The sequence below is a fragment of the Engystomops pustulosus genome, chromosome 10 (genome assembly GCF_040894005.1).
Source record: "Engystomops pustulosus chromosome 10, aEngPut4.maternal, whole genome shotgun sequence".
NCBI lineage: Eukaryota > Metazoa > Chordata > Amphibia > Anura > Leptodactylidae > Engystomops > Engystomops pustulosus.
The window spans coordinates 12,050,296-12,076,857 of record NC_092420.1 but is presented as its reverse complement, the minus strand read 5'-3'; the positions used below and the strand labels follow the sequence as shown (position 1 = coordinate 12,076,857).

Below are 26,562 nucleotides of genomic sequence, written 5' to 3'. Positions count from 1 at the left end.
TATTGTACAGTATACAGATGAGTGTATATGTATGTGTGTGCATGTATGAGTGCGTATCTCTTTTGTACAGTATACGGATGAGTGTACATGTATGTGTGTGCATGTATGAGTGCATATATCTATTGTACAGTATACGGATGAGTGTATATGTATGTGTGTACATGTATGAGTGCATATATCTATTGTACAGTATACAGATGAGTGTATATGTATGTGTGTGCATGTATGAGTGCATATATCTATTGTACAGTATACGGATGAGTGTATATGTATGTGTGTGCATGTATGAGTGCATATATCTATTGTACAGTATACGGATGAGTGTATATGTATGTGTGTGCATGTATGAGTGCATATATCTATTGTACAGTATACGGATGAGTGTATATGTGTGCATGTATGAGTGCATATATCTATTGTACAGTATACAGATGAGTGTATATGTATGTGTGTGCATGTATGAGTGCATATATCTATTGTACAGTATACGGATGAGTGTATATGTATGTGTGTGCATGTATGAGTGCATATATCTATTGTACAGTATACGGATGAGTGTATATGTATGTGTGTGCATGTATGAGTGCATATATCTATTGTACAGTATACAGATGAGTGTATATGTATGTGTGTGCATGTATGAGTGCATATATCTATTGTACAGTATACAGATGAGTGTATATGTATGTGTGTACATGTATGAGTGCATATATCTATTGTACAGTATACAGATGAGTGTATATGTATGTGTGTGCATGTATGAGTGCATATATCTATTGTACAGTATACGGATGAGTGTATATGTATGTGTGTGCATGTATGAGTGCATATATCTATTGTACAGTATACGGATGAGTGTATATGTATGTGTGTGCATGTATGAGTGCATATATCTATTGTACAGTATACGGATGAGTGTATATGTATGTGTGTGCATGTATGAGTGCATATATCTATTGTACAGTATATGGATGAGTGTATATGTATGTGTGTGCATGTATGAGTGGATATATCTATTGTACAGTATACGGATGAGTGTATATGTATGTGTGTGCATGTATGAGTGCATATATCTATTGTACAGTATACAGATGAGTGTATATGTATGTGTGTGCATGTATGAGTGCGTATATCTATTGTACAGTATACGGATGAGTGTACATGTATGTGTGTGCATGTATGAGTGCATATATCTATTGTACAGTATACAGATGAGTGTATATGTATGTGTGTACATGTATGAGTGCATATATCTATTGTACAGTATACAGATGAGTGTATATGTATGTGTGTGCATGTATGAGTGCATATATCTATTGTACAGTATACGGATGAGTGTATATGTATGTGTGTGCATGTATGAGTGCATATATCTATTGTACAGTATACGGATGAGTGTATATGTATGTGTGTGCATGTATGAGTGCATATATCTATTGTACAGTATACGGATGAGTGTATATGTGTGCATGTATGAGTGCATATATCTATTGTACAGTATACAGATGAGTGTATATGTATGTGTGTGCATGTATGAGTGCATATATCTATTGTACAGTATACAGATGAGTGTATATGTATGTGTGTGCATGTATGAGTGCGTATATCTATTGTACTGTATATGGATGAGTGTATATGTATGTGTGTGCATGTATGAGTGCATATATCTATTGTACAATATATGGATGAGTGTATATGTATGTGTGTGCATGTATGAGTGCATATATCTATTGTACAGTATACGGATGAGTGTATATGTATGTGTGTACATGTATGAGTGCATATATCTATTGTACAGTATACGGATGAGTGTACATGTATGAGTGTACATGTATGAGTGCATATATCTATTGTACAGTATACGGATGAGTGTATATGTATGTGTGTGCATGTATGAGTGCATATATCTATTGTACAGTATACGGATGAGTGTATATGTATGTGTGTGCATGTATGAGTGCATATATCTATTGTACAGTATACGGATGAGTGTATATGTATGTGTGTGCATGTATGAGTGCATATATCTATTGTACAGTATACGGATGAGTGTATATGTATGTGTGTGCATGTATGAGTGCATATATCTATTGTACAGTATACAGATGAGTGTATATGTATGTGTGTGCATGTATGAGTGCATATATCTATTGTACAGTATACGGATGAGTGTATATGTATGTGTGTACATGTATGAGTGCGTATATCTATTGTACAGTATACTGATGAGTGTATATGTATGTGTGTGCATGTATGAGTGCATATATCTATTGTACAGTATATGGATGAGTGTATATGTATGTGTGTGCATGTATGAGTGCATATATCTATTGTACAGTATACGGATGAGTGTATATGTATGTGTGTGCATGTATGAGTGCGTATATCTATTGTACAATATACAGATGAGTGTATATGTATGTGTGTGCATGTATGAGTGCGTATATCTATTGTACAGTATACGGATGAGTGTATATGTATGTGTGTGCATGTATGAGTGCATATATCTATTGCACAGTATACGGATGAGTGTATATGTATGTGTGTACATGTATGAGTGCATTTATCTATTGTACAGTATACGGATGAGTGTATATGTATGTGTGTACATGTATGAGTGCGTATATCTATTGTACAGTATACAGATGAGTGTATATGTATGTGTGTACATGTATGAGTGCATATATCTATTGTACAGTATACGGATGAGTGTATATGTATGTGTGTACATGTATGAGTGCGTATATCTATTGTACAGTATACAGATGAGTGTATATGTATGTGTGTGCATGTATGAGTGCGTATATCTATTGTACAGTATACGGATGAGTGTATATGTATGCATGTATGAGTGCATATATCTATTGTACCATATATATATATATGAGTGTATTTGTATGTGTACGCATGTATGAGTTTTATGGCGCTATATAAATAAAGATTATTATTATTATTATGAGTGCATACATCCATTGGAAAGTATACGTATGAGTATTTTTATGTGTGTGCATGTATCTATTGTACAGTGTATGTGTGTGCATGTATCTATTGTACAGTGTATATGTATGTGTGTGCATGTATGAGTGCATATATCTATTGTACAGTATACAGATGAGTGTATATGTATGTGTGTGCATGTATGAGTGCATATATCTATTGTACAGTATACGGATGAGTGTATATGTATGTGTGTGCATGTATGAGTGCATATATCTATTGTACAGTATACGGATGAGTGTATATGTATGTGTGTGCATGTATGAGTGCATATATCTATTGTACAGTATACGGATGAGTGTATATGTATGTATGTGTGTGCATGTATGAGTGCGTATATCTATTGTACAGTATACGGATGAGTGTATATGTATGTGTGCGCATGTATGAGTGCATATATCTATTGTACAGTATACGGATGAGTGTATATGTATGTGTGTACATGTATGAGTGCATATATCTATTGTACAGTATACGGATGAGTGTATATGTATGTGTGTGCATGTATGAGTGCATATATCTATTGTACAGTATACAGATGAGTGTATATGTATGTGTGTGCATGTATGAGTGCGTATATCTATTGTACAGTATACAGATGAGTGTATATGTATGTGTGTGCATGTATGAGTGCATATATCTATTGTACAGTATACAGATGAGTGTATATGTATGTGTGTGCATGTATGAGTGCGTATATCTATTGTACAGTATACGGATGAGTGTATATGTATGAGTGTACATGTATGAGTGCATATATCTATTGTACAGTATACAGATGAGTGTATATGTATGTGTGTGCATGTATGAGTGCATATATCTATTGTACAGTATACAGATGAGTGTATATGTATGTGTGTGCATGTATGAGTGCATATATCTATTGTACAGTATACGGATGAGTGTATATGTATGTGTGTGCATGTATGAGTGCATATATCTATTGTACAGTATACAGATGAGTGTATATGTATGTGTGTGCATGTATGAGTGGATATATCTATTGTACAGTATACGGATGAGTGTATATGTATGTGTGTGCATGTATGAGTGCATATATCTATTGTACAATATACAGATGAGTGTATATGTATGTGTGTGCATGTATGAGTGCATATATCTATTGTACAGTATACTGATGAGTGTATATGTATATGTGTGCATGTATGAGTGCATATATCTATTGTACAGTATACGGATGAGTGTATATGTATGTGTGTGCATGTATGAGTGCATATATCTATTGTACAGTATACGGATGAGTGTATATGTATGTGTGTGCATGTATGAGTGCATATATCTATTGTACAGTATACAGATGAGTGTATATGTATGTGTGTGCATGTATGAGTGCGTATATCTATTGTACAGTATACAGATAAGTGTATATGTATGTGTGTACATGTATGAGTGCATATATCTATTGTACAGTATACGGATGAGTGTATATGTATGTGTGTGCATGTATGAGTGCATATATCTATTGTACAGTATACAGATGAGTGTATATGTATGTGTGTGCATGTATGAGTGCATATATCTATTGTACAGTATACGGATGAGTGTATATGTATGTGTGTGCATGTATGAGTGCATATATCTATTGTACAGTATACAGATGAGTGTATATGTATGTGTGTGCATGTATGAGTGGATATATCTATTGTACAGTATACGGATGAGTGTATATGTATGTGTGTGCATGTATGAGTGCGTATATCTATTGTACAGTATACAGATAAGTGTATATGTATGTGTGTACATGTATGAGTGCGTATATCTATTGTACAGTATACGGATGAGTGTATATGTATGTGTGTGCATGTATGAGTGCATATATCTATTGTACAGTATACAGATGAGTGTATATGTATGTGTGTGCATGTATGAGTGCATATATCTATTGTACAGTATACGGATGAGTGTATATGTATGAGTGTACATGTATGAGTGCATATATCTATTGTACAGTATATGGATGAGTGTATATGTATGTGTGTGCATGTATGAGTGCATATATCTATTGTACAATATACAGATGAGTGTATATGTATGTGTGTGCATGTATGAGTGCATATATCTATTGTACAGTATACGGATGAGTGTATATGTATGTGTGTGCATGTATGAGTGCATATATCTATTGTACAGTATACGGATGAGTGTATATGTATGTGTGTGCATGTATGAGTGCATATATCTATTGTACAGTATACGGATGAGTGTATATGTATGCGTGTATGAGTGCATATATCTATTGTACAGTATACGGATGAGTGTATATGTATGCGTGTATGAGTGCATATATCTATTGTACAGTATACGGATGAGTGTATATGTATGCATGTATGAGTGCATATATCTATTGTACAGTATACGGATGAGTGTATATGTATGCATGTATGAGTGCATATATCTATTGTACAGTATACGGATGAGTGTATATGTATGTGTGTGCATGTATGAGTGCATATATCTATTGTACAGTATACGGATGAGTGTATATGTATGTGTGTGCATGTATGAGTGCATATATCTATTGTACAGTATACGGATGAGTGTATATGTATGTGTGTACATGTATGAGTGCATATATCTATTGTATAGTATACGGATGAGTGTATATGTATGTGTGTGCATGTATGAGTGCATATATCTATTGTACAGTATACAGATGAGTGTATATGTATGTGTGTACATGTATGAGTGCATATATCTATTGTACAGTATACAGATGAGTGTATATGTATGTGTGTGCATGTATGAGTGCATATATCTATTGTACAGTATACGGATGAGTGTATATGTATGCATGTATGAGTGCATATATCTATTGTACAGTATACGGATGAGTGTATATGTATGTGTGTGCATGTATGAGTGCATATATCTATTGTACAGTATACAGATTAGTGTATATGTATGTGTGTGCATGTATGAGTGCATATATCTATTGTACAGTATACGGATGAGTGTATATGTATGTGTGCGCATGTATGAGTGCATATATCTATTGTACAGTATACGGATGAGTGTATATGTATGTGTGTGCATGTATGAGTGCATATATCTATTGTACAGTATACAGATGAGTGTATATGTATGTGTGTGCATGTATGAGTGCATATATCTATTGTACAGTATACGGATGAGTGTATATGTATGTGTGTGCATGTATGAGTGCATATATCTATTGTACAGTATACAGATGAGTGTATATGTATGTGTGTGCATGTATGAGTGCATATATCTATTGTACAGTATACGGATGAGTGTATATGTATGTGTGTGCATGTATGAGTGCATATATCTATTGTACAGTATACGGATGAGTGTATATGTATGTGTGTGCATGTATGAGTGCATATATCTATTGTACAGTATACAGATGAGTGTATATGTATGTGTGTGCATGTATGAGTGCGTATATCTATTGTACAGTATACAGATGAGTGTATATGTATGTGTGTGCATGTATGAGTGCATATATCTATTGTACAGTATACGGATGAGTGTATATGTATGTGTGTGCATGTATGAGTGCATATATCTATTGTACAGTATACGGATGAGTGTATATGTATGCATGTATGAGTGCATATATCTATTGTACCATATATATATGAGTGTATTTGTATGTGTACGCATGTATGAGTTTTATGGCGCTATAAAAATAAAGATTATTATTATTATTATGAGTGCATACATCCATTGGAAAGTATACGTATGAGTATTTTTATGTGTGCATGTATCTATTGTACAGTGTATGTGTGTGCATGTATCTATTGTACAGTGTATGTGTGTGCATGTATCTATTGTACAGTGTATGTGTATGTGTGTGCATGTATCTATTGTACAGTGTGTGTGCATGTATCTATTGTACAGTGTATGTGTGTGCATGTATCTATTGTACAGTGTATGTGTGTGCATGTATCTATTGTACAGTGTATGTGTGTGCATGTATCTATTGTACAGTGTATGTGTATGTGTGTGCATGTATCTATTGTACAGTGTATGTGTGTGCATGTATCTATTGTACAGTGTATGTGTGTGCATGTATCTATTGTACAGTGTATGTGTGTGCATGTATCTATTGTACAGTGTATGTGTGTGCATGTATCTATTGTACAGTGTATGTGTATGTGTGTGCATGTATCTATTGTACAGTGTATGTGTGTGCATGTATCTATTGTACAGTGTATGTGTGTGCATGTATCTATTGTGCAGTATATGTGTATGTGTATGTATGTATGAGTGAATATATGTATAGTACAATGTATGTATGGCCACATGCACACAACTGTGTGTTATCAGTCAGTATTGTATCCGCATCAAATTTTTTTCACGTCTGTATGTGCATTCCGGATAATGGGACTATATTTGGGTAGTTTTTGGTCTGGTATAGGGGCTGATGTTATTTGGTAACTGGAATTCTTTCTTTTTTACAGGACGGTGAAAGTGGACGTGTATGACTGGGACAGGGGAGGAAGGTATGCCATGTTATTCTTCATAGTTATTAGCTTTAGGCTCCTAAAGTGCAGAATAATGCACAAGTGTACATGGCAGCAATGGGAGAAGAGGGGGGTGCACACACAACCTCAGCACGTCCAAGTGTGCATGTTTCGTTGAGTCTCTGGTAACCTAAGCAACCTGAAACTTTGGGGTCCCAATAGTACAGCACTTACCCCAAATATTCCCGCTACCTTTAATGAGGCATAGGAGGGCTTTGTGTCCACTTAACTACCCCCTATATGGTCCTAGATGCCATTCACACGGTCCATAGTAACCATAGTAAGTCAAGGAGACCTTTGGCTTATGCTTCATTATGTAGAAGGACTCGTTTTCTCCAAAAGATAGGAATGAAGTGGAGGTAAAATGTCTGTTCTTACGTCGACTTCATTTCGTAACATTAAATCTTTTACTAAATGTACAAATATTTCATTAATTGGATTATATAAAAGAAAAACTTGGCTACTTTCTTGTACAAACAGCGCCCCCCCTTATCCATAGACTGTGTCTGGTACTGCAGTAAAATCAAGCTCAGCTGCAATACCAGTACCAGCCTCTGGCAGACGTGGCGCCGGTTGTTCTAACCTTAACCAACCATTAAAAGCCTTTACAGAGCCGTAACTTTGCTTTAATGTTATTTTTCAGTCACGACTTCATTGGGGAATTTACTACGAGCTACAGAGAGTTATCCAGAGGACAGAGTCAGTTCAGTGTATACGAGGTGAGAGATCCGTAACGTCACTTTATGGGTCGTGTCATCGGAGGCTGCTAAGGAGGGAATGGCAGAGCTTCTTTCCATCCTCTGTTTTCCAATAGATACCATATATACTCGAGTATAAGCCAAGTTTTTTATGACAAAAAAAAAAAAAATCAGCTGAAAAACCTAAACTCGAGTAAAAAAAAAAAAATCAATATGCTTCCCTGCAGGTCTTCTTTTGTCCAGCACAAACTCTGATAGTGGCTGGGTATATATTGCGGCGGATGGCTGGCTATAAACCGGGGCAGGGGGGCTGGCTATTTACTGGGGCAGATAGCTGGATATATACTGGGGCAGAGGGCTGGCTATATACTGGGGCAAGGGGCTGGCTATATACTAGGGGCAGGTTAGCTGGCTATACACTGGGGGAAGGTTAGCTGGCTATATACTAGGGGCAGGTTAGCTGGTTATACACTGCGGGAAGGTTAGCTGGCTATACACTGGAGGAAGGTTAGCTGGCTATACACTGGAGGAAGGTTAGCTGGCTATATACTGCGGAAAGGTAAGCTGGCTATATACTGGAGGAAGGTTAGCTGGCTATATACTGGGGGAAGGTAAGCTGGCTATATACTGGAGGAAGGTTAGCTGGCTATATACTGGGGGAAGGTAAGCTGGCTATATACTGGGGGAAGGTAAGCTGGCTATATACTGGAGGAAGGTTATCTGGCTATACACTGGGAGAAGGTTAGTTGGCTATATACTGCGGGAAGGTTAGCTGGCTATATACTGCGGGAAGGTTAGCTGGCTATATACTGGGGGAAGGTTAGCTGGCTATATACTGGGGGAAGGTTAGCTGGCTATATACTGGGGGAAGGTAAGCTGGCTATATACTGGGGGTAGGCAGTTGGCTATATAGTGGGGGCTGGCTGTGACCAGTGCATTTCCTACCATAGGCTTATACTTGAGTCAATAGGTTTTTCCAGTTTTTTTGTGGTAAAATGAGGCACCTCTGCTTATATTCGGGTTGGCTTATACTTGAGTATATACGGAACTGGTCAGACGGAGGCACCTGCCAGTATAGATCTAGGTTTACGTCGGGAGCTTTCTATATGCAGAGCGCTATGTGAGTGTAGCCCATTTCCCATCCCAGCTGTGACTTCCTATGGGATACATGAGGGACTGGATGACATTGATGGTGTTATTGACACTAGGGACGCGCGGCGGATACTGATGGAAGTATTATCTGAATGTTTAATCTGAGCAAAGTGAAAGATGAGAGGATTAATCAGCTCAGTATCTCATTATTTTCAGTTAGTACAGGAGTCTGTGCAGTGAAGCTAAACGCATTATCCCCATCCACCAGCAGCTCCTGATACACGGATATGATTTGCATTGAGGATTCGAGCCCCTAGTTCATCCGTCCAGTCCACATAATAAGGCCAGACTAATTATAGGGGCCGCGCACTGTCAGCGCTTTTACAACTTTTGCTACCAGGAGACTGGGCAGCAGTCAGACACATTGCCCTCTGATTAGACTGCAGCCAGGGGTGTCCCATAGCTGTCCACACATCTGATTGTCTACTAATTACTGTCTAATAGGAACTTGGCCACCGCTCTAAGCTGCCAATATTATTCATATTTCACTATAAAGTTATTAGCATCCAGGACTTTCATTTACAAAAGCACTTAACACACGTCCTCCGATTTATACCATTTTACAGAACATATATCTACGTGATATATCTCCTGTATTATACCCCAGAGCTGCACTCACTATTCTGCTGCTGGTGCAGTCACTGTGTACATACATGACATTACTTATCCTGTACTGATCCTGAGTTACATCCTGTATTATACCCCAGAGCTGCACTCACTATTCTGCTGGTGGTGCAGTCACTGTGTACATACATGACATTACTTATCCTGTACTGATCCTGAGTTACATCCTGTATTATACCCCAGAGCTGCACTCACTATTCTGCTGGTGGTGCAGTCACTGTGTACATACATGACATTACTTATCCTGTACTGATCCTGAGTTACATCCTGTATTATACCCCAGAGCTGCACTCACTATTCTGCTGCTGGTGCAGTCACTGTGTACATACATGACATTACATATCCTGTACTGATCCTGAGTTACATCTTGTATTATACTCCAGAGCTGCACTCACTATTCTGCTGCTGGTGCAGTCACTGTGTACATACATGACATTACTTATCCTGTACTGATCCTGAGTTACATCCTGTATTATACACCAGAGCTGCACTCACTATTCTGCTGCTGGTGCAGTCACTGTGTACATACATGACATTACTTATCCTGTACTGATCCTGAGTTACATCCTGTATTATACACCAGAGCTGTACTCACTATTCTGCTACTGGTGCAGTCACTGTGTACATACATGACATTACTTATCCTGTACTGATCCTGAGTTACATCCTGCATTATACTCCAGAGCTGCACTCACTATTCTGCTGCTAGTGCAGTCACTGTGTACATACATGACATTACTTATCCTGTACTGATCCTGAGTTACATCCTGTATTATACCCCAGAGCTGCACTCACTATTCTGCTGCTGGTGCAGTCACTGTGTACATACATGACATTACATATCCTGTACTGATCCTGAGTTACATCTTGTATTATACTCCAGAGCTGCACTCACTATTCTGCTGCTGGTGCAGTCACTGTGTACATACATGACATTACTTATCCTGTACTGATCCTGAGTTACATCCTGCATTATACTCCAGAGCTGCACTCACTATTCTGCTGCTAGTGCAGTCACTGTGTACATACATGACATTACTTATCCTGTACTGATCCTGAGTTACATCCTGTATTATACCCCAGAGCTGCACTCACTATTCTGCTGCTGGTGCAGTCACTGTGTACATACATGACATTACATATCCTGTACTGATCCTGAGTTACATCTTGTATTATACTCCAGAGCTGCACTCACTATTCTGCTGCTGGTGCAGTCACTGTGTACATACATGACATTACTTATCCTGTACTGATCCTGAGTTACATCCTGTATTATACACCAGAGCTGCACTCACTATTCTGCTGCTGGTGCAGTCACTGTGTACATACATGACATTACTTATCCTGTACTGATCCTGAGTTACATCCTGTATTATACACCAGAGCTGTACTCACTATTCTGCTACTGGTGCAGTCACTGTGTACATACATGACATTACTTATCCTGTACTGATCCTGAGTTACATCCTGTATTATACCCCAGAGCTGCACTCACTATTCTGCTGCTGGTGCAGTCACTGTGTACATACATGACATTACTGATCCTGTACTGATCCTGAGTTACATCCTGTATTATACTCCAGAGATGCTCTCACTATTCTGCTGCTGGTGCAGTCACTGTGTACATACATGACATTACTTATCCTGTACTGATCCTGAGTTACATCCTGTATTATACACCAGAGCTGCACTCACTATTCTGCTGCTGGTGCAGTCACTGTGTACATACATGACATTACTTATCGTGTACTGATCCTGAGTTACATCCTGTATTATACTCCAGAGCTGGACTTATCTCCACAGCGCCCCCACATGGGTAACGAGAGATTCCACTTCTAGTAATTCTGTAACCGTCTTAGAGCCGCAGGCCAAATTCTGTATTGACGTAAATAGAAATTGGATGCACCGCTGATACATTTACTACTTTGTATAATGATACCAAAAACACTTATTGTATGTCTCAGTGTGCGGCGTCGCTTTTTGAGATAAACAGAATTAAGTGTGGACATGTCATCCACCCCCTCCCTCCGCAGCCATTATTCTCTGTTTTCACCCTGATGTTCTACATGTGTCACTTTAATTGTGACTGTGGGTCCAGAGGTGTAACAAGATGGAGCTCCTTCTCGGTGATGAATGCTCCGGTATCCCGGCTAATGAAGATGAATGCTTCTGTGCTGACAGTAACAGGAGGGGCATCCTTGATGTGTCATTCCTCTCTCCGTAGGTATTAAATCCGAAAAAGAAGTGCAAAAAGAAGAAATACATCAACTCCGGAACGGTGAGACAACTTTTAGAAAAGATCCTATGCCTATAAGGGAATCATTAGCTTACAAGGACGGTACAATGTATCTTCCACGCTGGGAGCTTACAGAAGGCTTGTTTGTCTTGTCTGCTGCGGCTGCTGCGGGGTGGGGGAGGCAGGTTCGCTCCCATATATTATAAATGCAGCTACAGACTACAAAGTTGGAATATTGCACCTATATAGGGGATTGATACATAAGAAAGGGTCATCATTATTATGGCTTGCCATCGCCTCCATTGCTTACCCAGACACAGCACCGTACATATTATTGTGGCCGTGTTGGGCATTGCAACAAAGAATTATTCTCAAACAGTAAGAATTAGCTCAAACAGTAGCAAAGTGATGCAGACAGAGTTCTACCCCAGTCTCACCGACCCTTTTGTTACATCAGAACCTGAGCCCACCATATGCCCCCCTCTCCAGGGTACTGTACCCCCAGAAGGATGAGTAACAGCTGGTGTATCTCTCTTGCTCCATAGGTGACGCTTCTGTCTTTCAAAGCCGAATCTGAGTACACGTTTGTGGATTACATCAAAGGAGGGTGAGTATAATCCACATCATTTTCCTCACTTTGTGGATAATCTGTTCACTGAGTAGTAGTTATTGTACTTAAAAATTGACCAAAAATGTGTAATAGATGACATTACATCATATGCAACGACTTAAATTACCAACAAAATCCTTAGTGAAAATCTAGGCTGATTTACTCATGAATCCAGGCACCGTGACTGGTAATCTTCTTATGTTTGTTATCCATGGCCTCCTTCCTTCTAAAATCAACGTTGAAAATTATGCTAACGATTCAAAAGGGCTGTGGGAGTGTTACCAGAGCTGCTCTGCACTGTAGCTTCTGTTCCTTCTTCCTGCTGTATCCTCACTGCAGCACACAGTGGGAGGGGGAAGTGTTCCTGCTCAGTGTAATGGCCTATGAAGCTACAACACAGAGAGGCTCTGGTTCATTAGCATAATTTTAAAGTTGATATTAGAAGGATAAGATGGATTAGTTATTGTTACCTTATCTGTTGCACCGGGCATCTATACTGTGTGGTAATACAGCCGGGGAGGTGTACATATGGTATGGACCTGTGGTACGTGTACAGTGAAGTCCAGATGCAATTTACTTAGCTTAATTAAAGCACAAGCCCCTGGAGCGACAGGCAAGGGATTGATACCCTTGATCAAACCCATCTTAGGTGAGGATGACTACTTGTTTGTGCTCATATGGGGCAATTTGGATCTCCAAATCACTAGTCCATAAGGACTTATGGGTGGCTTAGGGACTCAGGTGGACCTGAAAGGTTCCCATAACCTATATTTATTCGGATGGTTAATCGCCAGTCTTGGCAGCCAGAAGACTGCTGCGAGCAATGAGTAGCCTCTACAGTCCAGGGAGCAGTCCCCATTGATGTCACTGGGTCCCGCTGAACCTCTACAGTCCAGGCCAGTGTCAGCCCCAGGGGACATTACAGAACCCCCCCTTTATTTATGAGGGAATGTGGAACAGTGTATTAGTCCTTGTACATCGCTACAGAATATGCTGCCGATACTTACGGATCAATGCAGCCTCCCTGGAATCTGTGAACCCGCGTTTAATCAGCAGCTGAGGAAAACCTGGGAAATTATCCGGCCATCACTTCTCACATGGCGTATGAGTCAGTAGAAATATCTGCAATTACTTTTTCTACTTTTTTTTTTTTTTCTCTAGGACGCAATTAAACTTCACAGTAGCCATCGATTTTACAGCTTCGAACGGTGAGTGGAGAACACTATTTCTTTCCCTCCCACAACTTTCTTCCATTATTCCAATTAATTGCAGGACTCTCACTGCTACAGAAATAACAAGTGTCTGGGGGGGGGGGAGGGATGGGCCGGATGGGGGTCAGATCTGTGATTGGAAAGCGAAAGGTGTCACATCACCTCCCGGGTAATGAGGCCCATGAACTGGCTCCTCGCAGAAGAGCAGACGGGTCTATTTGTAGAAGCTGCAGAGGAGAAGGTGCATGGAAATACCTCTCCCGAGCCTAGAAACTACAGATATTTCTGGCCATCCCAGCATGTACCGGAGGGAAGAGAAGGAACCCAATTACCTCTCTAATATCTCTGGGATGTATGGGGTTAATAAATGGCTAGATAATGGGGGTCATTTACTAAGGGCCCGATTCGAGTTTTTCCCGGCGTGTTACCCGAATATTTCTGATTTGCGCCAATTTTCCCTGAATTGCCCTGGGTTTTTGGCGCACGCGATCGGATTTTGACGCATCGGCGCCGGCATGCACGTGACGGAAATCGGGGGGCGTGACCGAACGAAAACCTGACGCATTCGGAGAAACCGCCGCATTTAAAAAAAAAAAAAAGTGTCGCGGGACACGTACTTATCTTTACCCAGGATGGCTCAGTGAACTCCAGTGCGTTCCGATGCTCTTCAGCGCAGCAGCGACACCTGGTGGACGTCGGAGGAACTGCCTTAGTGAATCGCCGGAAGACCCGAATCCACCGCAGAGAACACGGCGCTGGATCGCGAGTGGACCGTGTAAGTAAATCTGCCCCATTGAGTCTGGCAGCCCTTGGTGATTCGGCCCAGTCTTGGTTTGTCTCATCTTCTTTGCACAAAGAAAAAGTAGGGAATTGGCCCACGGGGTAATGGATGGAGGCAAAAGTCAAGCCATTCACTATAAGGTGCTACTTCCTATGGAAAGAGGATAAGAAAGTTTCATTGGGCAAGTCATAGGATAAGCCCTGGGTTAGAAACACCCGAAAGTGGTCCGAATCCCCATTTTTGGTGAAGCTCTGGGAAAACCCTGCCCCTTTTGGGGAGAATTGTTACCAAGCTTTCAAAACAGTCCCTGTGAATTCCGAACTGGTGAATGTAAATCCAATACGCTCACTTTTGGGCTGGGTCCAATGCAAAACATGAAAACATCCTACACTATAACACACTTCTATATGACTGAGACAATTTGCCACTTAGAATTTTTGCTACAAGTTCCTCTCCCCTGGATTTGGGGATCCTCTGCCTCCTACTTGCAGATCCTCTCAAATTCCCTCAGGTTGGATAATGAACGTTGGTGGAAACCATTTTCAGGTCTCTCCAGAGATGCTCCGTTGGGTTTAGGCCTGGGTTCTGGCTGTGCCGCTCAGGAATGGTCACAGAGATGTTCTGAAGCCTCTGCTTTGTGCCGTGTGCTTAGGGGCATTGTCTTGTTGGAAGGTTCGGCCCAGTCTGAAGTCCAAAACTCTGGAAGAGGTTCTCATCAGACTCCCATCTCCCTATTAAATCTCTGGAGCTCAGCCACAGGGATCTTGAGGTTCTTCTTTACCTCTCTCACCGAGGCTTTTCTCCCACTTAGTTTGGCTGGACGGCCAGGTCGAGGAAAAGTTGTGGACGCCCAAAACTTCTTCCATGTAAGGACTATGGAGGCCTCTGTGCTCTTAGGAACCTTGAGTGCTGCAGAAATTCTTTTGTAATCTTGGCCAGATCTGTGCCTTGCCACAATTCTGTCTCTGAGCTCCTTTGGCAGTTCCTTAGACTTCATGATTCTCATGTGCTCTGACACGCACTGTGAGCTGTGAGGTCTTATACAGACAGGTGTATGCCTTTCCCAAGTAGAACCATCTCAGTGAGGATCAGAAGGAAATGGGCAGCATGTGAGTTAAAAATGAGTGTCACAGCAAAGGGTCTGAATCATTATATCTGTGATATTTCAGTTTTTCTACATTTCATTTTACTATCAAGATAGGATGCAGAGAGTACATTATTGAGCAAACTCTATGATCTTACCAATTGGCTGCAATGAAATAAAGAGTGAAAAAAATAAAGGGGTCTAAATACTTTTTGTATGCACTGTACTACTTAAAGAGTCCCTGTCACCAGGTTTTAACCCACGACACTACTCATTCCTTCAGGTAGGGAATAAAATGTTCTTTCTAGAATCCCAACTTTATATGAAATCTCACTGTCTACCCCTAAAAAAAATGTACCTCAAAGTCAGGCAAATGTGACTCTTCTTGTCTCAATTTAACATGAGATGAGTCAAGTTTAGTGGTTGCAGGGGTAGTGTCACTTCAGAAGCCCCCATCTTCTGTTCTATAATATCTAGAAACTTGCTGCTGGTGTGATATAAAAAATAAGGATCTCCTCATACAGATCACATTGGTCTTGTGGCTTTGTGAGCTACAGAACCAAAGATACAGGCAGCTAAAAACATAGTTGGAATTGCAAGCTGCAGATAAAGATCCAGTTCCCGCCCATTTTTTAACTGTCAGTATGTCCAGTTCTGAAGCTCACAGAACCATAAGCTCGGAATCTGAACGATGAGATTCTTATCTTTGGTATGATACATAAAGCATGCTTCAAGGTGCTATAGAACAGAAGATAGTGACTTTCCCCTACAATCACTAAACTTGACTCATCTCCTGTGAAAATGAGGTGAGAAGAGTCACATTTGCCCTTTATTGTGGAGATTTTCTATAGGCAAGAACATTTCATATTCTACTTGAGGGGGCTGGTAGTGTAGTGAGGTAAAACCTGGGGACATGTTACCTTTAAGAGGGTTGTCCTGTTTCATACATTCTATTATAGAACTGGGAGAGGGAGCAGAATGGGGAGCGGATACAAGGAGGGTCTATCACTGTATATCATAAGCGTTTGAACGGACATTGTGTAATGCTCAGTCTGTCCTACGGGGGGGGGGGGGGGGGGCGCTGTCGGCTAATTGAACGCTCACAACCAGCATTCTGCTTAAGTTACACTTAATGGGGCAGATTTATTACCCGGTCCATTCGCGATCCAGCAGCGCGTTCTCTGCGGCGGATTCGGGTCCGGCCGGGATTCACCAAAGCAGTTCTTCCGATGTCCACCAGGTGGCGCTGCTGCGCTGAAGTCCGCTGAAATGCACTCAAGTACACCGGCCTATTCCTGGTGAAGGTAAGTGCAAGCTCCGCAACACTTTGTTTTTTTAAATGCGGCGGTTTTTCCAAATCCGTCGGGTTTTCGTTCGTCCACGCCCCCCGATTTCCGTCGCGTGCATGCCAGCGCCGATGCTCCAAATCCAAAATCCCGGGGCAATACAGGGAAAATCGGTGCAAATCGGAAATATTTGGGTAACACGTCGGGAAAACGCGAATCGGGCCCTTAGTAAATGACCCCCATTCACTTTTCTAGAAAAGGGACCCCCCACCCCCCTGATGAGTTTATTGTTAAATTCCCATTCTAGCAAGTATTGTAAAAAAAAAAAGTAGAGAGCCCCTTTAAAGCAAAGTTTCTTTTGTCTCCTGGCCTCGGCAGGTAACCCCTCGCAGCCCACCTCCCTGCACTACATGAATCCCTACCAGCTGAACGCATACGGCATGGCACTGAAAGCTGTCGGAGAGATTATCCAGGACTATGACAGTGACAAACTATTCCCGGCCTATGGCTTTGGTGCCAAGATCCCACCAGATGGCAAGATTTCCCATGAGTTCCCGCTGGTTTGTAAATGTCTTGTGACATATTTCCTTTCATTTACTGTCAGACAAACAAAAAATTATCTTCTATTTTTGTTTGTTTGCTTTTCTTTTTGTGTTTATTTTTGTGCGAATGATCTTTCCGATACAATGTTATTATTATCCATGTTCTAGATTATTGATCATATGCAGATGAGTGGGACAGCTGCAGAAATGTCTGTTATCAATAGGAGCACTGAGTACAGCGGGGATAAGACATAACTAGCCAAATAGTGAATACCCCATTAAAGGGATTTTAATATTTCCTTTTACATTGAATTAAATGCATTGTTTGACTTCTTCCTTTGCCTTCAGAATGGGGACATGGAAAATCCAAACTGCGTGGGGATACAAGGCGTGTTAGAGGCTTACTTCAAAAGTCTGCGGACGGTTCAGCTTTACGGACCGACCAATTTTGCGTCCGTAATTAATCAAGTTGCCAGGTAAGTGAATAAATTGTATATTTAGACATAGGGTCAAATAATAAAATCCTTTCTACCTGGAGGCACAACTATGGGGAGCTGAGGAGCTTACTGCAAACATTGTTCACATTGAGCTTTGTAAAAACAAACTTGTATGCCGCCAGCTTTGGAGCTCCCCCTAGTGGCGGCTGCAGACAGACACGATGGGGGTAATTTACTAAGGGCCCGATTCGCGTTTTCCCGACGTGTTACCCGAATATTTCCGATTTGCGCCGATTGTTCCTGAATTGCCCCGGGATTGTGACGCACGCGATTGGATTGTGTCGCATCGGCGCCGGCTTGCGCGCGACGGAAATAGGGGGGGCGTGGCCGAACGAAAACCCGACGTATTCGGAAAAACCGCCGCATTTAAAAACCGAAAATGTGTCGCTTGGGGAGCGCTTACCTTCACCTGGTCCGAGGAGGTGCATTCCGGCGCGATGAGATGACTTTCAGCGCAGCAGTGCCACCTGGTGGACAGCGGAAGAACTACCTTCATAAATCCCGGCCGGACCCGAATCCAGAGCAGAGAACGCGCCGCTGGATCGCGAATGGACCGGGTAAGTAAATCTGCCCCGATGTCTAACTCCTTGCAGGGAAATTGGATCTCTATATCAGAATTGGAGCTCTAATTATATACAGTTGTAATATGTAGACATCAACAAGGGTGGAGGCCATTTCAGGCAATCATGAGAGATCCCTGCTTCTAAAACTAGAAAGTAGGGTGACATAGGAATAAGAATTAATCATGTTGTTTAGAAGATTTCATGTACATTTGGTGTGTGGTCTCCAATCTATGGCTCTCTAGCAGCAGGAAAACTACAACTCCCAACGTGCGCAGTGTATAACTGTCTGGGCATTCTGGGATTTGTAGTTTTGAAAAATGTGGAGAGCCATAGGATGCGGCCCACTGTACTAAGTGGTGGCCATAAGAGGATGGACTATCGGCCATTGGTCTCTTAGTAGAAAGTGGTCAAAGTGGATGCCATCAGCTGGGGAATGGTCATCCAAATCTTATACTAATATCCATGCTGGTAAATGTAGGGCTTTGACTTCCAATGTGCTAAAATACAACCAATACTAACACGGACCCTGGGGATAGAGATAGGTATAGTAGTCACACGTCCTAGAAACTTCTAGATAGGACGATTGATCCCTTTTCTATTGTTCTCCACAGTAACGCAGGTTCAGTAACGGATGGGTCTCAGTATTACGTGCTCCTCATCATCACCGATGGAGTCATCTCTGATATGGCGCAGACCAAAGAGGCCATTGTCAATGTGAGTAGTGTTATAGATATTGCAACTCAGCACTGATCCGCAGTACCTAGCATAGCCACAAGTGGCACTGTTCAAAAGGGGGCATTTTTTTTGTTCAAATTTCACTTTGGGGGAATGTTGTCAGGTGTTTCCAATGACCTTCTACAAAGAATAGGGGGAGCAAGGTCTTGGGATTGGGGGCAGGGGCGTCAGAGAAGTCCTCAGAGGGGCTGTATAGGGGATGTAGGAGGGAAGGGAGAATGGCAATTAGTATGTGACAACCAGCGCACACAATGCCGGTCTCCCAGTAGGTTCGGAAATGTAAAAAAAAAAAAAAAATCCTTTCTTAATGCTGATTAAAATCTGGCTTAATGAAGAGTCAACATTAATTCCAATTAAAACGGAGGAAGGTTAATAATAATCCTGTAGAGAGAGAGAGAGGGGCGGCGGCGGTATAGCAGAGAGGCGAAGCCTACAAAGAAGATTTCACGAGAAGGGAGAAGCCCGGCTCGCGCTCTGCCCGCTCCATGCTGCGCGGCTTCAAGGAGATCCGTCATAAAAGGCCTCGTTATATCCGTCAGTGGACCAGAAGATCGTCCGGGTTTTCTAATTATGGCCCAGAGCATTAGCTATATATTTTTTTTTACATCATTATTACGGTAGGTTAAAAAGCTTAAAAGGGAACCTGTCAGCAGGTGGGACCAAACAATTCTGCCGCCAGTGTTAGGTATTGTCCCTGGAGAGATGTGTAATCAGACCGTTGTGCATTTTGAAGAAGCAACAGCACTGGGAAATATTGATTTCTATTCAAGGAGTGTAGCTATAGGGGGACTGTCCTCACACTGCTGTGCTCTGTGCAGCCAGTGGTAGGCATTGTCCTTGGAGAGATTTGTAATCAGACCTTTGTGTATTTTGTAAGTAGCAACAACACTGTGAAATATCGATGTATATTAAAGGATTTTTGCTATAGGAGGACTGTCCTCACACTGCTGTGCTCTGTGAGCCAGTGTTAGGCATTGTCCCTGGAGAGATATGTAATGAGACTGTGATGTATGCTGTAAGTAGCAGCAGAACTGTGAAGTAAGGATTTATATCCCAGGATTGTAGCTTCTCCATGTCCTCACACTGCTCTGCTCTGTGCTCTCTGCACCGAGTTACTCTAAAGCTGTAGCAGGCATCCATCTGAATATTACCCGTCTCTAACCTTCTACCTTTTTTTTTTTTCTATAGGCGTCATCATTGCCCTTGTCCATAATTATAGTAGGAGTCGGTCCTGCAGAGTTTGATGGTAAGTCTATTCCTGGCAGTGTGTACGGTGCCGCCATTTATTGCAGAAATCCTTAAAGCCGCCATCCAGGATGCCCGAGTGATAACTGAGCTACATAATTATAGCCAGCGCCACCATCCCAGCGGATGAGTAGTCTACCATCTACCGTGCCGACAGCCACAACATGACTCCATAGTATTGGAAGGGAATGGAGCGGGGGTAAGGCAAATCGTCTTTGAAGGGGCTGTCTGGAGGTAGAAAAACACATCTGCTTTGTTCCAAAAACAGCGCCCCACACCTGCCTATGGGTGGTGGGTGGTATTGCAACTAAGCTCCATTCATGTCTATACCATAAAAGTGCAATACCAGCACAAACCACAGTCAGGTATGGCGCTGCTTTTGGAACAAAGCAGACATGTTTTGGCTGTGTCTGCATAGTTGCAGCAGGTTATCCGCCATGGACTCAACTAATCTGCTATGAAGAACAGAAACAACTCCGAAAAAAAGGGCAATACAGTCAGATTTATAATTTCTACTGCGGGATACCCCTATAGATTCCAGGGTCTTCTGCTTCCATGCCCCTCCCACTCCCGCTGCACTTCCTGGGCGTGTCCCAACATAACAGGAAGCAACAGGAGAAGCTGTTGAGTGATTGGCTCAATGGCTTCTACTTCTAAGTTCATGTCTGCGTGGAGCCAAAAAAAACGGTAATGGCGCAGAGGGTTATGGGAAATGCCAAGTAACATTTTATTATTTTGGTGACCCCTTTAAAGCCCCCCTTCATTCTGGACAATCCCTTTAAGAATGGCTGGGTGCTACTCGTCCTGCCAATTCCAGAGCAGAACAGGCGTAGCTATGAAGCGGTTAATCTGTGGTGTTATCCGCCGGTGCGCTGCCCTTCAGGCATCTCTTTGCCTGGAGAAGAAAATAGCAGCGCAATTCCCAGCAGAAAATCTCAGGTTTGTCACAAAGTCGTTTCATCTACGAGGAACAAAGTAATTAGACGTCTTTCTCCGGAATCCGATGGAAGATTACACATCACTGCCGAATATAGAATTTCCTTAAATATGAGAAGCCTCAGTATTAGAGATGTAGGGGACTATATTATAGCCACACTGGGGGGGGGGGGGGGGCATGTTACAAAATTAAGTATTGGGGCCCGGGAGCTTTAAAGGGAGGGGGTCTCACCATTGTGATTAATCCCCTATCCAGTGACACATTGCAGGGGGCTCATCTTCCGTGACCCTCAGTGATCAGGAAAAGGGGGATAGCAGGCCCCCCAATGTGCATGGGTCATAAGTGCCATTCATTTCTAGGATGTAGTCAGGACCTTGGAAGCCCTTGCCTGCTGCCCTTATGTTCCCTCTTTTTCCTCTATGCTGGGGGTCTAACCTCCGGGATAGAGGATCAATTACAACGGTGCCCCAACTTCTGGGTACAGCAAGGATGCCAACAGTCCCAAATTTGCCTGCACAGTCCCTGTTTTCATAGACAGTCCTAAAAAATCCAGGTTGGAACTATAGTGGGGTTTACACAACCCTGGCCTAAAAGGGGGCAGCCTACACATTTTGGAAACAGGGGCTTGATTTACACATGCAATACCAGACACAACCTATACATGAGGGTGGCGCTGTTCCTGAAACAAAAGCAGCTTCTTTTTACTTTTGGAAACATTTCAAACACAGCGAAAAGCAAAACACAGGTAATGAACCTGTTCTGGTAACTTTTGGGTGGGCCCAACCCCACATTGGTGAACATTGTGATTGGACAGGGATATAATCAACCTGCCGGGACAGAGGGCACAGGTTTATAGAGATTCGTCTCCCACGCAGTTACTAAGTTCCATTCGGAATTCTTAAGATTCTACTAGTCTCTTATTAGATGTATCATTCCGATCCGATCAATCCGGGATGAGACATCACATTCTTGATATTTCCCTTCTGCTTTAGAAATGGAGTGAAAGGATTAAGCCGGAGTTCTGTAAGAGACAGATAAAAGTAATGGAGGGGGGGGGGCGCCAAATATGACAGCGCAGAGAAGATTCGCAGACATGGTCGTGCCGGGCGATTACACTTCCAAGGGCATCGGAGGCGTTTATACAAGTCATTTCCTATCAGCTCCACATTGTAACATCAGAATCATAGGGGCCGATTTAACCTCATTTGTCAACTCCGTCACAGTGTGTCGCCGGGCCCCATGGCTACAGGTTACTCCTGGCCTACAGCAAGAGCAGGGAGGCAGGGGGAGAGGAGGACACAGCACAGCAAGCAGAAAACAAGGAGACCATTAGCAATGGAGAAGTCAGTAAGTAGCATCACTGATGTTGTGGAGCTGTACCGCCACGTAGTGCCAAAATATTCTATAATGTGGATATCCAGGAATTTATAGGCACAGACGGGGAAGCAATAAAACACTAAATAACGAAATAGTTTCTCGTTCCCTCTCTCCATCCCGGTGCTTGGTTATGTCAGGGCATTAATGTTGGGGGTGGTGTAAGAATTAGCCCTACATTCTCAGGCTTTTTTGCTGGTGGGGGGCTCTGGTTGGGATGGGAGGGTCAGCGTTCGCCACCAATGTTGTCAGCATTTTCTTTTTGATAACATCAACATTAAATGATGATAATAGCCCCCCTGCGTACATAAGATTGATTTGTCTCACTGACACAATGAATATAAGAATACACTTAAGATTTATTGTTAATCCTGGTTCTTATGACAATCCAACATTTTTAAAATCCAATTGTCACAGAGACCAAAAAAATTTTGTCTGGGGTTACAATAATAAAGTATACGGTTCCGACTTACATACAAACTCAACTTAAGAACAAACCTACAAAACCTATCTTGTATGTAACCCGGGGACTGCCTGTACTATGTGTAAATATTAGAGGTACCTAATGGTAATCCTCCAACCATACTGTATAATAATAATGCATTAAAGGTAGTGTATGGCAGTATTATATGGGCATTGTATTGCCTATATAAATATTGTATGCTAGAATTATTTAAGAGCTGTATTGGTGTACTAATTATACATTGTTTGGCAGTATTATATATAGACTCTATGGTAGTGATATATAAGTGGCGCCATACACATGTTAGCACAGTGAGGCTCTATTAATTACTTTAATAGTAAAGTCTGAGAACTTGTCCTATCTGTATCCCCCTCTTGATCCCCCCCCCTCCTCCACTGTACCAGAGATTATTTCTGTAACAATATAATCCCAAAAAGTTGGGGGAAAAAACTTAAGATGCTGAATCTGTGGCTTCCTCCATTGACCCGAACCTCCTTTACAGACATGAGAGAGGACGTGTGCATATATCCCATGAATATCCTTATCCCCCGAAAGCAAAGTAGATGCCGGAAAGTTACATCATTTATTTTTAAATTGAATTAGTCACCGCAGAATTGCGTATTCAGCATCGGGCGCTGACCCAGATTCAGGCGGTTCACTCACAAATTAGAAGGTAAATAACATATTAGTGATCCTGACATGATTCCAGAAGCCGCTTAACCATAAATTACAGCTAAAATATTTCAAGAAAATTACAGGTTGTGAAAGAGCAAAATGTATGGGTACAAGTATACAACTGGAAAGCCTGAGACTGATTATAAGAGCTGCATCTATTATACAGGGAAATATAGAGATGTGAGAGATAGATGGATAGATAGATGGATAGATAGATAGATAGATATGAGATAGATAGATAGATATGAGATAGATAGATAGATATGAGATAGATAGATAGATATGAGATAGATAGATAGATAGATAGATAGATAGATAGATATGAGATAGATAGATAGATAGATAGATATGAGATAGATAGATAGATAGATAGATAGATAGATATGAGATAGATAGATAGATAGATAGATAGATAGATATGAGATAGATAGATAGATAGATAGATAGATAGATAGATAGATAGATAGATATGAGATAGATAGATAGATATGAGATAGATAGATAGATATGAGATAGATAGATATGAGATAGATAGATAGATATGAGATAGATAGATAGATATGAGATAGATAGATAGATATGAGATAGATAGATAGATATGAGATAGATAGATATGAGATAGATAGATATGAGATAGATAGATATGAGATAGATAGATATGAGATAGATAGATAGATAGATATGAGATAGATAGATAGATATGAGATAGATAGATAGATATGAGATAGATAGATATGAGATAGATAGATAGATAGATAGATAGATAGATAGATAGATAGATAGATAGATATGAGATAGATAGATAGATAGATAGATATGTGATAGATAGATAGATAGATAGATAGATAGATATGAGATAGATAGATAGATATGAGATAGATAGATAGATATGAGATAGATAGATAGATAGATAGATAGATAGATAGATAGATAGATGATAGATAGATAGATAGATAGATAGATGATAGATAGATAGATAGATATGAGATAGATAGATAGCTATATAGATATGAGATAAATACATAAAAGATAGATATGAGATAGATGGATATGAGATATATAAATACAGTATATACACAAGACAGAAAAATAGATGTACACTATACCAATATTAACTGCTGGTTTATTTCTATTTTGTAGTGTATTCATTGCCGGTATATATTTATATGTGGTGTATATTAATTGTAGGTATATATTTACATTCATCTATTTCTTTATAATAGCATAATCTCTCCTGGTGTATATTTATAGTAGAGGATTAATATATTAGGTTGAAAAAAAGACGCAGGTGCTTTGTGTCAAATTAATAATTCCACAGTTTTGATCCAATGGAGGGTGGAAAACACATAAGGCTGATCTTAATTGGCCCATAATGGGGAAAAAAAAGGATTTCCCAACTGCAATACGGCTGTCAAAATAAATCCCTGGACCAACGATCCATCCCAACAATTTCCCATAACATTTATATTCACGGCTGATATATACATAAAATATGTACATTTCATTGCTGGTATAGATTTGTGTATGATATGGTCACATTTATCCGGTTGATATATTCACAGCTGTTATATACACACACACATATATTATATATGAAAGAAATTGATGGAAGCAGCACTCCTGAAGAAGTCACAGGATTGGTGGCTGGACAATCAGGCCCCCAGGGACCTCATTCCCACAGTGTCATTCAAGAAGTTATTTTTTTTATATACATACACACGCATCTATATTTCATTATACAGGCAGTCCACGGGTTACGTACAAGATAGGGTCCGGAGGTTTGTTCTTAAGTTGAATTTGTATGTAAGTCGAAACTGCATATTTTATAATTGTAGATCCAGACCAAAAATTTTTTGGCCCCAGTGAGAATTGGAGTTTCAACATTTTTTGCTGTAATGGGACCAAGGATTATCCATAAAGCTTCATTAAAGACGCCTTACAGCTAATTATAGCAATCTGGGACTATAGTAACATCCAGAGAGGTCATCAGAGGTCACAGTGGGCAGAGGGGTTGGTCATTAACTAGGGGTCGTCTGTAAGACGCATGTCCTTAAGTAGGGGACAGCCTGTATATTTATGTATGTGGCATGTTTACTATGTGTGCAAAATATTCACTGTAAGTATGTATTTCGCACATATTGGGGGTCATTTATCTTTTCGTTGGTGTTTTTGCGCCTTTTTGCTACGTAATGGCGGTTTTGAGCCTATTTTGGGCTTTTTTGGAATGTTACGCCTTAATTCGCCATATGTTGTTGCGCCCTATATGTCATTACATTGCACCTCTTTCCAGATGTTTGTGCTCGATTGGGCGCAAATAATTGCACAATTACACGCCAGTTCT

The 26,562-nt window shown here is 40.9% G+C and overlaps 1 protein-coding gene across 1 annotated transcript in view; it reads left to right on the top strand.

Annotated features, from left to right (window-relative positions):
• The window catches only part of CPNE9 (copine family member 9), a 176,849-nt gene that overhangs the window by 144,379 nt on the left and 5,908 nt on the right, over positions 1 to 26,562 (top strand). Inside the window, exons 11-19 of the mRNA XM_072128058.1 lie at positions 7,446 to 7,487; positions 8,152 to 8,227; positions 12,207 to 12,260; positions 12,764 to 12,825; positions 13,990 to 14,036; positions 17,569 to 17,750; positions 18,081 to 18,208; positions 19,404 to 19,506; positions 20,716 to 20,773. Coding sequence (XP_071984159.1) covers positions 7,446 to 7,487; positions 8,152 to 8,227; positions 12,207 to 12,260; positions 12,764 to 12,825; positions 13,990 to 14,036; positions 17,569 to 17,750; positions 18,081 to 18,208; positions 19,404 to 19,506; positions 20,716 to 20,773 — 752 coding nt within the window. The remainder of the gene's footprint in view (positions 1 to 7,445; positions 7,488 to 8,151; positions 8,228 to 12,206; positions 12,261 to 12,763; positions 12,826 to 13,989; positions 14,037 to 17,568; positions 17,751 to 18,080; positions 18,209 to 19,403; positions 19,507 to 20,715; positions 20,774 to 26,562) is intronic.